Raw genomic sequence first — 15261 nt, forward strand, 5'->3', positions numbered from 1 at the left:
TTGGGTAGGAAAAGCCTCAGACCAAAGCACAGTTCTGAGAAAATCTCTAGTAAGTGGATGGCATGTCCCTGAGCAAAGAGGTAGCAGCTGGAGTTGGCAGCAGCAGCCTGCAGCAGGCTCTTAAAGGAGAGCTGAGGGTGCGCTTCCATCCATGGCTGCCATGGGCGGGAGGGACGGAGAGACAGACCAAAGGCTCACGGAAAGCACATCTTAATCGTCATGCTAACCAGGGATGCAATGGCCAATCGAGCCTCATCTAAACAGCCGCTAAGAGGCATGGATGTGGCTGTGACCTCCAGACTTCTGAATTTCAGGGGCCAGAAAAACCAGGAGATCAACTAAAGTCGCCAAGTTTTTGTTTTTATTTTTCCAAATAAAGACATAAATAGCCAAATACCACTTACTACCACAGTGATTTAATATAAGACACTTTAATACCCCTAAAATAGGAAGAGCATAATCTCAGAGTGAAGTCCTTTAAGTTGAATACGTTTAGAGCAGTGAAAAAAAAACTCTTCTTGCTCATCTGGCTTTGCTGCAGTTTGGGTGAAAACACGCTCATGGACTGGGCACCAGGCCATGGACTGGGTCTCCAACTCTGCTGGAGAGTGTTTAAGTACAGGTCGGGGCACTGGGCCTGGGGTCTTTTGTGGCCCCTTCCAACCCTGAGACTCATTCCTTCCGCTCACAGGTACTGACTGTGAATTTCTGTGTGGTAGGTCTTTGAAGATACGGAGGTTCTAAGTGTGACTAAGGCAGACCCAGCCCCAGTCCTGTACTTGTAGAGCTTGAAATCTGTTATGGGCAGACAGATAGCAAAGAAGTAAATAGATGAATAAACGATGTAATTTCTGTTTGTGTTAAGTGCTACCATAAAGAAAGGGCCACTACTGGCAAGAGTGTGGTCTAAAAAGGCTCCTCTGAGAAGGTGACATTTGAGCTAAGACCTAAGGGAGGAGTCAGCCTTTTGAAGGGCTACATGCGGAGCCGGAAAGACACAATCCTCCAGGAATAGTAAGTGTAAAGGCCTTGAGAAAGGAAGGAGCTTGGCGCACTTGAGGAACTGAATGCAGGCCAGGGGGCTGCAGCATGCCAATGAGACTGCAAGGGGCCGCAGGCAGGCAGGGCCTATTTCCAGTGTGTCTGGGTGGGCGTCCACTGTACCACTGCGACACCCTTATCTCGGTGACAGAGACCGCTTGTCTAACTGCTGCAGCAGCTCACAGGGAAACAGAGGGGGAGGTTGTTTGGAGAGAGGCGTCTGGGTGTTTCCCCAGAAACATCCGAAGTGACAGACTTACCCTAGCAAATTCACCAGGGCTCTCCTTTTTGCAGGCTAAAAAAAGTAAAGAAAAAAGAATTAGTCCATCTTTCAGGGGCTGACATACTTTCAGCAAGCTTATGAGGTTTTGGCATCCATCCAGCACGCTACAGGATTAATTTACAGCGAGAACTCACACTGCCAGGGCGCCCAACGCATGCACACTCCCGCCAGCACATTTCCATCTGCAGACACTCCTTGTGGGAAGGCATCTTCCAATCAAATTCTCAGGACTGGAATGTGGGGACAAGGACACGCTGGGGTTGTACCCGAGTGCCACCGAGAAGAGAAAGGTGCTGTCTTCCGTGTGGAGAGGGCTCCGCGGGCACTGCAGAGGCACCCCCTCCACTCTTGCTGTGGCTGACTCCGCTGCTTCCACAGGCCATCCTTTCGCATGGCTTTGCACACCTGTGCCCTCGTGCTTGCCCAACTCTTCCGAGGTCGAGAATCACCAGAAGCTCTTGATAAAAATACAGACTTCCAGGCCGACCTCCAGAAGATTCTCTGTGGAAGATTTGGGTGAGGTGTGCAAAGATGGGTGGCTTCTCCCAGCAGTCCAGTGGATTCTTCTCAACAGTGTTTAGGAAACTCTACATTGAGGCTTTTCAGAGTTTTCCAACTCAGTGTTTTCCAAACCAGCCCAAGCACAAAATAACCTAGACCGTTTTCAAAGTATACAGATTCTCAAGCCTCAGCCCAAGTGAATCAAAATTACTGGGCAGGGGGCCAGGGAATCTGGATGTTTACTAAATACTCCAGGTGTGTCTTGGGACGGGGAAGTTCACCTGGGCCCTTTAAGGCTCTGATTGAGTACATCGACAGAGGAACTTGGGGCTCTGTGTTTTAAAACAAGCCCCCAGGTGATTCTGACATTCCAGGTTCACGGAACTCACTTTGAGAAACATTAAAGTTTGATATTACAATTCAAACCTTTGTTCTTAATGCCAAAGTGTTGACAGCATTTACGAATGAACTTGCACATCTCCCTACCTTTGCAAAGGCTGTTCACAAATCCCATCTCTGTGTTTTAAAACTTTTCTACCTAACTTTGTTTTTCAAATTTTTCTTAAACATACAGAGAATGTGAAAGGCTAGCCCACTGTACAGCCATTACACTCACCACCTGATGCATCGTCTGCCCCGTTTGCTTTACCTGCATGTCTGTGCAGGTGGTTTTTACTGAAGGATTTCAAAGAAACTTGCAGACATCTTGACCTCTCACCCAAACACCTCCTGTGAATATCCTTGAGAAACAACCAAAAAGGATTCTCCTCCGTAACCACAACACCATGATCACATCTAACAAACTAACAATAATCGCCTGATATCAGCTAATTCCAAGCCTTCCTTCAAAATTTCCCCAATCGCCCCCCAAACTTCTTTTATGGCTATTTTTTCCAAACCTGGATGTGATCAGGGAGGATGCACTGGGTATGGCTATGTGCCTTTTGTCTCTTTGAATCTGAAACAGTCCTCCCACCATTTTTTCCAGGCCAGTTGTCTTGGCGAACGTCTCTCTTTCTGGATTTGTCTGATTGTTTCCTCATGGGGTTGCACTGAACATTCAAACATTCCCATACAAATACACGTATGTCTGTATTTACAGTATATTTATAGAGAGACACAGGTTTGCTCTCTCCCACCCCACATAACCTCTTTTTCCCTCTCAAACTATCAAAATGTTCTAGTTAATAGAACATTTATTGAACACTTAGACTATATGCCTGGCACTTCTTTAAGAAATTTAAATGTATTAACTTATTGACGCCTCACAACAATGAGGTACGTTTGTTGCTGATGAAACTGAGGCAGAGAGTGGGAATTCATCAGTAAAAGGTCAAAGGGCAAGCAAGGATGGGCTGGGTTCCAAGAGTCTTGCTCTGGAACTGGCTTTCTTAACCACAAAAATGGAATCAGAGCACACACGTTATTCTCTGACTTTTTAAAAAGGCTTATTTCTAGGCCAATACATATAAATTTGACTCATCCTTTTTAACCTCAACAATTTATTGTAAACATCAACATACAGAAAAGTTGGAAGAAGTGAATAGTGACCACCTACATACTCACCATCTAGATTCTACAATTAGCGTTCCGCCATATTTATCTTATCACATATTACTTTACTTACGTATCCCTCTATCCATCCATCATCTGTCATATTTTTGATGCAGTTTTTCCAAGTATGTCATATTTAAAAAATATGTATAAGATTGATGGTATGGAGGTTTGATAATTTACTCACCCATTCCTGTACAGGTTAAGTATTCTAGTGTTTTTTTTTTTTTAAAGATTTTATTTTTTCCTTTTTCTCCCCAAAGCCCCCCGGTACATAGTTGTGTATTCTTCGTTGTGGGTTCTTCTAGTTGTGGCATGTGGGACGCTGCCTCAGCGTGGTCTGATGAGCAGTGCCATGTCCGTGCCCAGGATTCGAACCAACGAAACACTGGGCCGCCTGCAGCGGAGCGCGCGAACTTAACCACTCGGCCACGGGGCCAGCCCCTTGTATTCTACTGTTTTCTACTACAAACAACGCTGAAGTTAACATTCTTGTATTTATGCTTGTACTGCAGTATACTTTATAGTAATGATGCTTTTATGTCAGTAGGATAGAGTCCTAGAAATGGGATTACCAGCTTAAGGATATGACTAATTTAATAGGTACTGTGGGATCTCTTTTCACTAGCATACTGCCACTAGCAAAGTCTGGGAAGGCCTGCATTTCTTCTTGCTTTATCTTATGACTGCAAGGAGAAAGATGGACTGAAAATACTCCGACCTGAAGTTCTCAGGACGCTTTACTGACACAAACAATATCTAGACCTCCTGGCCCCAAGTGGATGCTATCAGTGTTTAAAATTTTGCTCATCTCTGTTGAAACTATTCATCCCATGAGCACCAAATCAGAAGGACCAGATACATAGCGTCTTTCTGAATTTTCTGGCAGAATTTCTGCCTCTTATGGTCTCTCTCAACACTGTGTGGCCATCCCCTAGACTCACCACGTATTGTGCCTTTTCATGCAGTGCGTGTGTGCCACCAGCATCCTTTGTGCTCCCCACCAGACACTGAGGAGACCCTGCTTCCTCTGCCACCTCTATATCCTCTGTTTGCCTGGTACAGTGACTTACCCTCGGTAAATACTTCTTGTTGAATGAATTAGGGAATGAAATGTGGGAGAGAAGTCCAGAGCAGCAGATAGTGGCCAAATGCTGGACCTTCTGTATTTCAGGCCAAAGAGCCTGGAACATATTCAACGTTGATTCAGAAACCACAGAAAGTGTCTGAGCTGGGAAGAGGAAAGACTATCACTGAGGTGGGGAGAGGCGGTGATGAGGCCAGGACAAGACCCAGGGAGGAAGCAAAACAGATTCATGAGCAGTTCTTGGGAGTCGAAGACTTCAGTTTTACAGAACAGTTTCTTTAGGATACTTTCTAAATTTAATTTTAGTTAGTGGTTCTGAGCTCATGCAGTGTTTTGTTTTAACTTTTTCACTTATGGTAGAAAAATTAGAAAATATAGACAAATGAGATAATAATTACGGAGGATTATTATCTTCTACCATACAGGGAAAATCAACAGTAGTTACCATTTGGGTGTAAATATTTTTACACCTTTTCCTATGCACATATATAATAAAATCTATATTTTAATGTATAATGGATATATGAAAATTTATAAATTTCTTTTATATTAAATTTAATATAACTGTATATTAAATTTTCCTTATAAATTATATATGTATGGGCTTTTATGTTAGATAGGAAGCACCGTCTATCTTTGACATTGTATCCTGATGACGTGACACAGAATAAACACTCAAAATATACTTATGGAATGATTGAATGAATGATAATTATTCACTGTCATTTACCTTTGTGTGGAGATTCTACATCTTTTACTAATTCATATGGCACATAACTAAAGATCACTTACTCTCATGTGTCTATATCCAATGCATCTCTTTTTCTTGGTTTCTTACTACTGCTAGAAGAAATATGAATTTAAAACACACAGTCATGGGCTCCTTGAGACGCCTTATTGATACAGACAACACCTAGACATCTTCTTAAGCAGTGATTTATAAACATGACACTGATTTATCTGGAATTAGTCATCGTTGAAACATTTGAGTTATTTGACCAAAAGTATTATTCACTGAGCAGACACCAATTTCTTCCCTTCCCAGATTCCAGGGAAGAGAAAAGCAAATAATGTTGAGAATGTTAACTGGCTTGATAATTTGATCTGATCTTTTATTCACACAGGAGTCTTGGTGGAGGCACCATTGCAGACGCAGTCCCTGCCCTCTGTGTACTTGCTGCCTACCCCGGAGCCTGGCACCAAGTAGGCGGGGAACAATAGGTGTTTTTCAAGTGAGTAAATAGGAATATAGTGAACATAGACATATTAATAATCTCCTTTCTCCCATTTTTAAATTCCTTTTCCAATCGATGTGGATATTTAGTGCTTGTTAGCCACTTTTTTCGTTTTTTCTTAAAGATTGGCCCTGAGCTAACATCTGTTGCCAATCTTCTTTTTTTCCTTCTTCTTCTCCCCAAAGCCCCCCAGTACATAGTTGCATACTCTAGTTGTGAGTGCCTCTGGTTCTGCATTTTGGGACGCCGCCTCAGCGTGGCCTGATGAGCGGTGCCTGTTCCGAGTCCGGGATCCGAATGCGGAAACCGTGTGACCCCTGGAAGCAGAGTGCGCGAACTTAACCACTCAGGCACAGCCCAGACCCTACAACACTTCTTAGCTATCCATAAGAACTGGGTACAGGTTCACAAAAAACTCCACACAATACAAAAACATCTATTTAGCTGATGGCATTGCTTTTCCTCCTTCCGAGTCCTGACTTCACTCTCTGTGAGGAACAGTGGAGCAGCCCCCAGCTGGGTTTTCCCTTCACTTCCTTTCCCATCAGAGAAAAGCCTAGAGGCAAGGGAAATCACGAGTATTGTAAACCCACAAAAACAAGGGGACTGGTCACTCATGTCATGCTCATCTTCGTATTTCTTAAAAATAGCTCAAAAATGAGCTCAGTCAAGACCTTTCTCTAGGTCAAGCGCTGCTGTAAGAACTACAATCTTCCAGTAGGTGGCAGTATTTCTTTTCCTCAGCATAAGTACGATTCTTGAAGATTTGCCTTCAGATTTGTTTTTTTTTTTTTACTTTTACTATTCGTTTAGTGAAGTGCAGGTGACAATAAACAAGTTAATGAAACCGACCTTTCTTTCACTTTCTTAAAAAGAAATCGCTCTTGGGAGCTTCTGCTTTGGCTGCAGTTGATCGCAAGGCACACACTTGCAAGCGTGGCAGGCGTGCCCGAACCCTCTCCCCTCTTCCTGACGGAAGTTGTGACTCAGGACAAGCTAATTGACAGCAGTGTCTTGGAGAAAATATGTCAAGCTTCTCTGCCTCCATAAAAACAAAACAAAACAAAAATCAAACACTGAGTCTAGAATTCTTGCTTTTAGGCCAAAATATTCATTAAATTTTGCAGGTGTCTTTCCTGGCTGGCTAATAATGAATTTTTAAAAAGTCATTCACACACCCTATTTTAATGGTAACACTTAAGTTTTTGCACCTCCACAAGACCTTTCAATTCCCCAACAGATGCTTAGGTGCTGTCACATGTCTGACACCAACTAAACGGTGCAGAAACTAGTTTTGAGGAAGGAAGGAAGCGAGGATTGAAATTCCAGGGACATATGCTGGAGTTGAAAGACGGAAGCGTTAATTAGTGGAATAATATCTCAGATACTTTATCTTCAAAAATACTGCCTTAGCGAGAGTAGGGAAAGCTGGGTCTGAGGCACGCGTTTCACCGATTTCTCAGAAGTACTTTCATAAATAACTCCTCGAGTTGCTGGAGAAAATGTTCGAAGGCTCAGTGTTTTCACTGAAAACACGGCGATTGCCTGGATTTGGTCAAGTCCGCCTGTGAATATTTAACTATTGTTAGAAGGTGCAGTGATTTTTAGGGTTTAGGGCATTTTAAACCACCCCTCTCCTTTCGAGACCAGCCGGGGCACCTTCCCGGCCCAGCTCGTCCCGCTCGGCGCCGGCGCCGCACGCCCCTCTCCTCTCGTCTCCCGCGCCGCGCGCGCCGCTGCAGCCCCTGCCCGGCCCGGCCCGGCCCGGCCTCGCGCAGCTCCAGGTCCAGGACCAGGCGGCCCGGCCCAGCGCTCAGACGCGCCGACAGGTGGCCTCGCCCGCCTCCGCTCCGGGCCCGAGCCGCAGCCCGCGCGCCAGACATAGCTCCGAGGCTGGCCCCCGAAGTCAGGCGGCTTCCCCGGGGACAGCGAGGGGCGCGGGGCCCGCGGGAGGCCGCCGACAGGAGCAAAGGGCGTCCCAGGCCCGACCCGGGCGTGCGGTGATCCGGCCGGGCACTTCTCGCGCTCCTCGGTCCAGCGCAGCCAGACGCCCGCCGCCTTGGCACGTCCAGCTCTGCGCACCGCCCCTCGGCCGCCTCCGCCCTTCGCGTCCGCGACCCCCGGTACCCGTCCACGCCCCCAGCGGCAGTGACCCCAGGTCTCCAGCGCCCGCGGGCTAAGCCACTCTGCCACTCCCCGGTCCCAGTAGGGCCAAGGGGTCACCCGAGTCGGCGAACCCATTCCCAAGGGCGCGCGGCCGTGGCAGCACCGCCCCGCTCCAGCGTCCTCCAGCTCCCCTCCTGCCGGAGCTCCGGCGCTAGAGCGCCCCAGCCCCTCCAGGACACGCAGGCAGCAGCGGGAGGAACTCACTCGGACCCCTCCCCTTCCCCAAACTTCTTGCCTCCGCTGGGAGGTTCCTCCAACCCGACCCCTCTGCGCCATCCGGCTCCTCCCTCTCGACTCCCCTCCCCTTTTCTGGTCCCCACTTAGGAATCCGCCCCCCCACCCCCACCCCCTCCGCCAGCCGGGTCGGGGATCCTCCCCCGACTCCCCCCGCGTGCCGCCGCCGCCGCCCGGGTTCCTCTCCCCCCGCTCGGGCGCTCCCTGCCAAGCCCATGATGTAATGGTGTATGTTAATCAGTAGCATGTGGGGAGCTCCGGCTCGGGCGGCTCAGTCCTCCGCGAGCCGACACGGGAGGCGGCCGCAGCGGCGGCCCGGACCCGCAGCGCCGCACTCCCTCCGCGCCGCCCGCCCCGACGGCATGGCCCGCGGCCCGCGCTCCGGGCGCCCCCAACCTCGCTGAGAGCCGCCGCGGCCCCGAGCCGCGCGCGGGGCCCCCAGCCGCCAGGATGAGCCGCGTCGAGGTGAGCTCCCTTCCCTTCCGCCCCCCGCAGGGGACCTGCGGGCCACTGGGTCCCCTTCCCGAGGACTTCCCCCTTCTCTCGAGAAGTTCTGGGAGCCGGGAAGCGCGATGCTGGGAGCGAGCCGCTCCTCGAGGGCTGACCGGGCTCTCCTCTCGGCCGCGGGCGGCCATCGGGACAGGGATAGGACGGGGGGAGCCCCTGAAGCCGAACTTTCTTCTTTGCGGTCGTTGGGGGGCGTGTGCCCGCGGCGCAGTCCCAGCAGAGCCGCCCTGTCCGCCGGGGAAGCGGTGCCGCGGGCTCGGGCTGTCTCTGCGCTCGGCGTGCGCCGGGGCCGCGCCGCCCTCGGCCTGGGACTCGCAGGCGCTGGGCCGGACAGACCCGTCCGTAGGCGGCGGCAGCGGGGGCAGGATGCCTAGAGCACACATGCGCCTACACACACACACACACACACGCACGCACACGCACGCACACATCTGATCGCTCAGGCGGAGCAGGCCTTCCGAGACCGCCCGGGGTGGGCTGGAGCGGCGCGGCGCGGGGGAGCCGGGGCTCCGCTGCGCCTCCGCCCGCTGGGCGCGGAGCTTTGGGTGGGGAGAGTTTATTTTTGTCTCGCTCTGCTGCCGCGGCTGCTCACGGCCTAAATCCAGAGGGGCGCCTGGCGGTGGAGATGCTGGCTGTTGCTGTAGATGGAGCTGCAGCCACTCGGCTGCTTCTCCGGGAGGAGGAGGAGGAGGAGGAGGAAGGAACTGAGGCTGCCGCTGCCTCCGCCTCTGCTTTGCATTAGCCCCCACCCCCACCCCCGCGCCCCCCGCAGCCGCATTGCAAGTTTTCTGCGCGGGATTTGTTGCTGGCGCTGGCGTTCTCGGCACAGCCCCTGAGGCCACCCCGGGTTGGGGGTGTGGGGAGTATCAGCCGTTCGCGGCGGCAGCAACAGGAAGCCGTGGGGTCTCCTCCAGCACCTGGGAAGGAGACTTCTTGCCATTCCCAGAACAGGAATAGCTCCTCTCCGGCATCCAGGTGCAGAGGGGGCGGCCGGAATTGGGGGGCCCAGCCCCCCGCCCTTGGGATGCGCCCGTCTCCGGCGCGCTACCTCGTAGCCGAGGTCTCACTGCAGCCTCTCTCTCCTTCCAGTGGTGATCGCCCTCGGGAATGCGGGTGTGAAGGAAGAGACCCGGGACGCCGGAAATCACCATCCCGAAGCCGAGAAGGGGGAAGAGCATTCTCGATTCAGTTTGTGTGGCTTCTGGGGAGTTTTAAAAAAATCGTTATTTTTTAAGAAAGAAACATTTCCGCGCTACTGTCTGTCATCGCCTCTGGGGAAATCAGCCAGAACCGCGGGACCGTAACTGAACGGACGGCAGGGGCAGGAGCCGAGGCCGAACCTGCAGCGCGCGGCGCCGGGCCGCCTGGGGCTGCGGCGCCGCCGAACTTTGGGGCGGGCGGGCCAGGCCGGGCGCGAGGGGCTCCGTAGACCGAGGGCCGCCCCCTAACCATGATGTTTCGCGACCAGGTCGGGGTGCTGGCGGGCTGGTTTAAGGGCTGGAACGAGTGCGAGCAGACCGTGGCGCTGCTGTCGCTGCTCAAGCGCGTGAGCCAGACCCAGGCCCGCTTCCTCCAGCTCTGCCTGGAGCACTCGCTGGCCGACTGCGCCGAGCTGCACGTCCTCGAGGGCGAGGCCAACAGCCCCGGTAAGTCCCGCCTCCTCCCCCCCCCCCCCCCCCCCCGCCGCCCTGCCCGGCCGGCCCCGCCGCCGCCGCCCGGGGACCGGCCCTGGGCAGCCCCAGCGCCCCGCCCCGCGCCCGCCGCCGCCCACCCCGCGGGCCGCCTCGGTGTTTTGCCCACTGTCACCTCCTTCGGGCCGTTCCGTGTGGTAACTACGGTAGCCTGAATGATTGATTTTCTCTCATGCAGTTTCCTGGGGAATAAGTCAGTCAGGTCACGTAGAGTCTGGATTTTTCTGGGCTTTTGCTTTTTCTTCATTTGGGCATCGTGGCTCTCTGAATTTCAGCTACACGTGAAGCAGCCCAGGTCTGCCTTTCAGAAGCCAAGCTTTGATTAGGCTGTGGGAAGAATACATGAAAATCCATCTATTATTCGTTTTTCCCCACGGATAATCCAGTTTTAGAATAATATGTAGGTGACGCTACAGACTACTGAAGGGGTATTTGCGGTTCCGAGACTCCGTGGTTGTCCTTGTCTGTCACGACGTGATTCGTGTTGATATGCATCTTGTAGAAAGGGTGTCCTAGAGAGCAGGCATGAATGGGGGTCCTTCATGCTTTTTGTTAGGAAACTTCACTGAATATAACAGAATTGTTTCACATTACCGTGCTAGCGTTTACAGACACGTCGACTAGTGTAGAAAGGGAACAGACGCGAAAGGTTCAGCAGTTTGCTATTGGCCAGCATGGCTGGTGACAGACTGAGAGAATGTCCTGGGGTTGCAGGGGGTGGGGTGAGGATGGGGGCTGGGGGGAGGGCCTGTTGGTTGTAATTTTGGATGGGGGAAATTCTTATTTCGTGCTGCAGCGGGAGGGTGAACAGAGCCCCCAGCGTTTACGCAGAGAAAAGATCGCCCGGTCCCCTCCAGCTGTTTCCTGGTAGAGCCGCCAGCCTGCAAGGCTCAGCAGAGGTCTGCCCTGGTGTTTGATGGCAAGGTCCAGTCCAGGGCAGCAGGGCCTGGCGACACGAAGTGAGTGTGCCATGAGGGCAGCGAGAGGAAAGCTGGCCTGCTCACTTCTCCCTGGAGTGGTGCTCATGATGCTGAAAACACTAGGATGGGATGTTCCCATATATAGCATCATTGGCTGGAAGTGACCGCTGGAAATCCTCGCAGTCCTTTTCCTGACCAGACAGGACTGCACCCAGAGGATCCTGTGCTGCCAAGTATGGAAGGCCGTGCTGAGGGAATCCCACAGGCCCACGGGGAGTCAGTCGGAGCCTGAAAGCTCACTTCCTTACTTAAAGGGCCCTTTGCCTTCATTTCTACCTTTATAGCTGAAGGGCCAGCCTCCTTCATAAGAGTGCGGAAGCGTAACTGGGATGACCGATGGTCCACCTTCTTACTTCCGTCCTTAATGTGACGGCGTAGCCTGGTTCACCTGCTTCATTTTGCCTTCTCAGGTTTGACAAACAAGGTTTATATAAATGTTTGCATTTTATAGAATGCAGAGGACTTAAGTACAGTAGTTTATGTTGAATGCTTGACTTCAGCGCTTGTAGGGATTGTTTAAAATAATGATGACTAATCTTTAGGTTACTCAAATGTTAGAGCAGCGTTTTTTCACTGTGAGTAAAGGAGAAGACTTTTCCCAGTATGGCAGCAGTTTAGTAAGTGAAGAAATTAAATGTATGGTGTTAAAAACACGTTGTTTACTTTAAAGATCTTGTAATTTAGTAAATCAAGAAAAAAACCGCACTTCTGTATGTTTTTAAAAGTCATTTGGTAATTTTTTCCCCCCCAAAATTTTCTTACTTGCGTAAGATACCTACCCGTTCGTGCTGCTAAATGCTGTAGATGTACGAAATCCAGAACCACTGTGAAAGAAAGGTACGGACCGTTTCAGTCTTTCAACCTGGACATTTGCTTCCTTGGAAACCTTTGCGCTTGTTTTGTTGTGTGGCCAGGACAGAAATTCATTAGTGAGGTCGTGTGATGGTTTGGTTTCCTTCTGCCGTATGGGGATCCTAAAGAGCTCAAGGCGTCCGAGCCTGCCTGAGCCTGCAGCGCTGCTCTCCTGTGTGTCTGGAACCTAAGCCGAGAACCCGGAAAGGGGCGGAAATGCCCGCTCAGCAACCTGAATAGGTGGCGTAAAGTCTGGGAGAACACTTCAGACCGGCTCTCAGAACATACTCACTCTTATTGCAGACAACAATCCTAACGTATTTTTAGTTTGAAAAATAATCCACAGCATATGAGGAAGAGCACATTCAGAATGGGGGGAGGGGCTGCTGTCACCAGTAGCGAAAAGTCACCGATGACGGCTTGACAACCAGGAAAGAGACAGAAAAATCGTGACTTTAGACAGAAAAATTGGGAGTAAAACCCATGAGGGTTTGGAAATGTTAGGGTAGGAACCCTCAGTTGAGCCCACAGGTGTTACTTTATAACAACATAAAGCAATGACGGCTGTTTACCATCAATGAGAGTGAACTGCCCTGAATTATACGGTTTTAAATATGCTCTTTGCAAAGAGAAGGAAAGATGCCATAAACTTTGGAAATGTTGACCTCGAGATCGCTGACCGCCACAGCTGTTCTGGTGTGAAGCCCCACTGCCTCGGAAACCTGGGCTGTGTGGGGTGACGCCCGCTGGCTGCTGAGGTTGCCCACATCCAAATCAGCGTGTCTCCTTTATTTTGTCATCACCAATTAAACTAACACATGTATTTCTTCTGGTGTTGAGAGATTTTAAATCTTGGTAAGTGGGAACCAAATTCGTATCTGGAGTTTGATCTCAGTATAATAAAAAATATAATTAGTATTAGTATGAACGTGGCTCTGTTTTCCCTGGTACTAACTTTAGATGGAGAGAGAATTCTTCACATTAAACATGGTTTCTTTCAGATCCGTGGGATGTATTTGGTACTTTCTGACGTTCTTTCTTTTCATTCTCTTGAATTTAGCGTTTATTGAGAACCTGGTGGGTCACTGGTTCATCCTTTGCCCCAGGTTCATGGTCATCTGAAATCCAGAGAAAACAGTTGAGTCAGTCCCTGTGGATTTATCGCCTGTTTGTTTCCCTCCAGGTTTGGTCGTGACCAGCTCTCTAAGTGGAGGCTGGTTTCCAGAACCTTCGTAACCTTAGATAGGTGCCCTTCAGCCACAGCCCAGGTTAACGTTGAGACTTGGGGCCAGTCTCAGTTTGTCGATGACTGTTTCTAGGGCTTGCAGGTCATGTAATACTTAAAAATGGCAAAAATGGAACCCACTGACTTTACCTGCAGTTCCCCAAAGAAAAATAGGTTGTGTGGCATTGTTTATTTATGATGTTTGTCATGTGGACTTGAAATATATTTTCCAATGGAAACAGTGTAATAAGTGGAGATTTGCAAGTGAATCCACAAAGACTTATTAACTCACAAAACAGTGTGTATTCTGTGGGGAAATTGCATATGTTTGTAGTAAATAAAGGGCAGAAAGATTGTTGCTTTACTTATAATTAAATACAAGAGAAAGGATTATTGGAAATGGTGGTGCTTGACACAAAACTAATTGTGGAAATTGAAAAAGACTTGTGGGCGTATTTATTCTCATCGGAGGGTAAGGATTTTGGTTCTGTGATTGTTATGGTCTTTAGGTTTCCATAGTGTAGGTGTGCTATACCCCGAGATGCTTTTTTAGATCACAAATGGCGTGAAAGGAAAGCAGAAGGATAGAGGTTTTCCTGATGATACTGGCTAAGATCTTGTTTGTAGTTCTTTCTTTCATTTATTCATTCAACGTACATTCTCTGACTGCCTGCTATTTTCCTGGCCCTGTGTTAGGCAGTGGGAATACAAAGGTAACTTCTTATGTTCCAGTGTCTGGTTCATAGATACTCAGTGTTGGGTAAATGACTAATACAATATCATAGGTACTGAAGCATAGATATGGGGGAAAGAAGGGTCAGAGGAGGGGTTCCAGGAGCACTGTGAACCTAGCAGCTAATTGCCTGGGGGAGTCAGGGAGGACTTCACTGAAGAGGAGATATGTTTCGAGTTGAGTTTTGAAGGATGAGTAGGAGTTGGTTCAATATGTAAAAAGGATTGTAGAGAGCAGGCATGAAGACATTTTCTAAGCAGACAGGATAGCATTTATAAAAATGTTGCCTCTGGGAAGGCCTAGTTGTGTGCAGGAAATAGTGAGTTCAGAGTGACGGGAAGAGTGTAGAATGTTGAGCTCTAAGAGGCATAAGTTGAAACAGAAGCTATGGGTCTGCAGGACTTGGCCAGCTAAGGCATTTGGACTTAATCCTGCAGAGGTGATAGAAAACCCAATAAGACTTTTGGGAAAGGAATTAAAAGATGAAAGGTATGGGGCCAGCCCTGTGTTCAGCATGCTCCACTTCGGCGGCCAGGTTCACAGGTTTGGATCCCCGGCGCAGACCTACACTGCTTATCAAGCCATGCTGTAGCAGCGTCCCACATACAAAATAGAGGAAGATGGGCCCAGATGTTAGCTCAGGGCCACTCTTCCTCACCAAAAAGAAGCGGGGGGGAAGATGAAAGTTGTGTGTGTTTGTATGCTTTGGGGAAAGAGCTTTCCAATATATGCATGCTCCTCTGAGAAGCAAAAATAGGAGGTCAGGCAGTTTGGTTCAGACAGTTTCCATTTTGGCCACCTGGTGTCATCATCAGCTCAGGGCAGCTTTGTTGCTGTCAGCATTGCTATATAGGGGAGAAAAGAGGATTGAGAAAGAGAGGAAAAGAAGGTATTGTCCAGGTGACCATTTATTTACATCCATGAGAGGGTATATGTCATAGAGGATTTTTAGAGTATAGATTTCCAATCTTTGTTTTTTATTTCTTCTTCTCCCCGACCCTTCCCCTCCCCCCCCCCCCCCCCCCCCCCCCCCGCCCCTGGTACATAGTTGTAGGTCCCTCTGGTTGTGCTGTGTGGGACGCCGCCTCAGCATGGCTTGTGAGTGGTGCTAGGTCTGTGCTCAGGATCTGAACCAGCAAAACCCTGGGCTGCCGACATGGAGTGCACAAATG

The 15261-nt window shown here is 49.8% G+C and overlaps 1 protein-coding gene and 1 long non-coding RNA gene across 14 annotated transcripts in view; one reads left to right on the forward strand and one right to left on the reverse strand.

Annotated features, from left to right (window-relative positions):
• Positions 1–341: 341 nt before the first annotated feature.
• LOC138920590 (uncharacterized) lies at positions 342–9809 on the reverse strand. Its single transcript, XR_011432018.1, has 3 exons — positions 9657–9809; positions 1302–1336; positions 342–795 (listed from the first exon to the last, which is right to left on the reverse strand). It is a non-coding gene; the product is annotated as an uncharacterized lncRNA (long non-coding RNA).
• Positions 8425–15261, forward strand: part of SAMD4A (sterile alpha motif domain containing 4A) — a 203093-nt gene continuing 196256 nt past the window's right edge. For 5 of the 13 annotated variants that reach the window (XR_011432012.1, XM_023627763.2, XM_023627769.2 and 2 more), the window contains exons 1-2: positions 8425–8566; positions 9698–10254. Coding sequence is in view for 11 of the 13 variants with exons in the window: in XM_023627763.2 (XP_023483531.1) it covers positions 10059–10254 (196 nt within the window). In the remaining 2 variants the exon portion in view is untranslated. Of the gene's footprint in view, positions 8567–9026; positions 9154–9335; positions 9584–9697; positions 10255–15261 lie in introns of those variants that run through there. The other 8 variants (XM_023627764.2, XM_070249523.1, XM_070249515.1 and 5 more) reach the window with 5 other exon arrangements.

The sequence above is a fragment of the Equus caballus genome, chromosome 24 (genome assembly GCF_041296265.1).
Source record: "Equus caballus isolate H_3958 breed thoroughbred chromosome 24, TB-T2T, whole genome shotgun sequence".
NCBI lineage: Eukaryota > Metazoa > Chordata > Mammalia > Perissodactyla > Equidae > Equus > Equus caballus.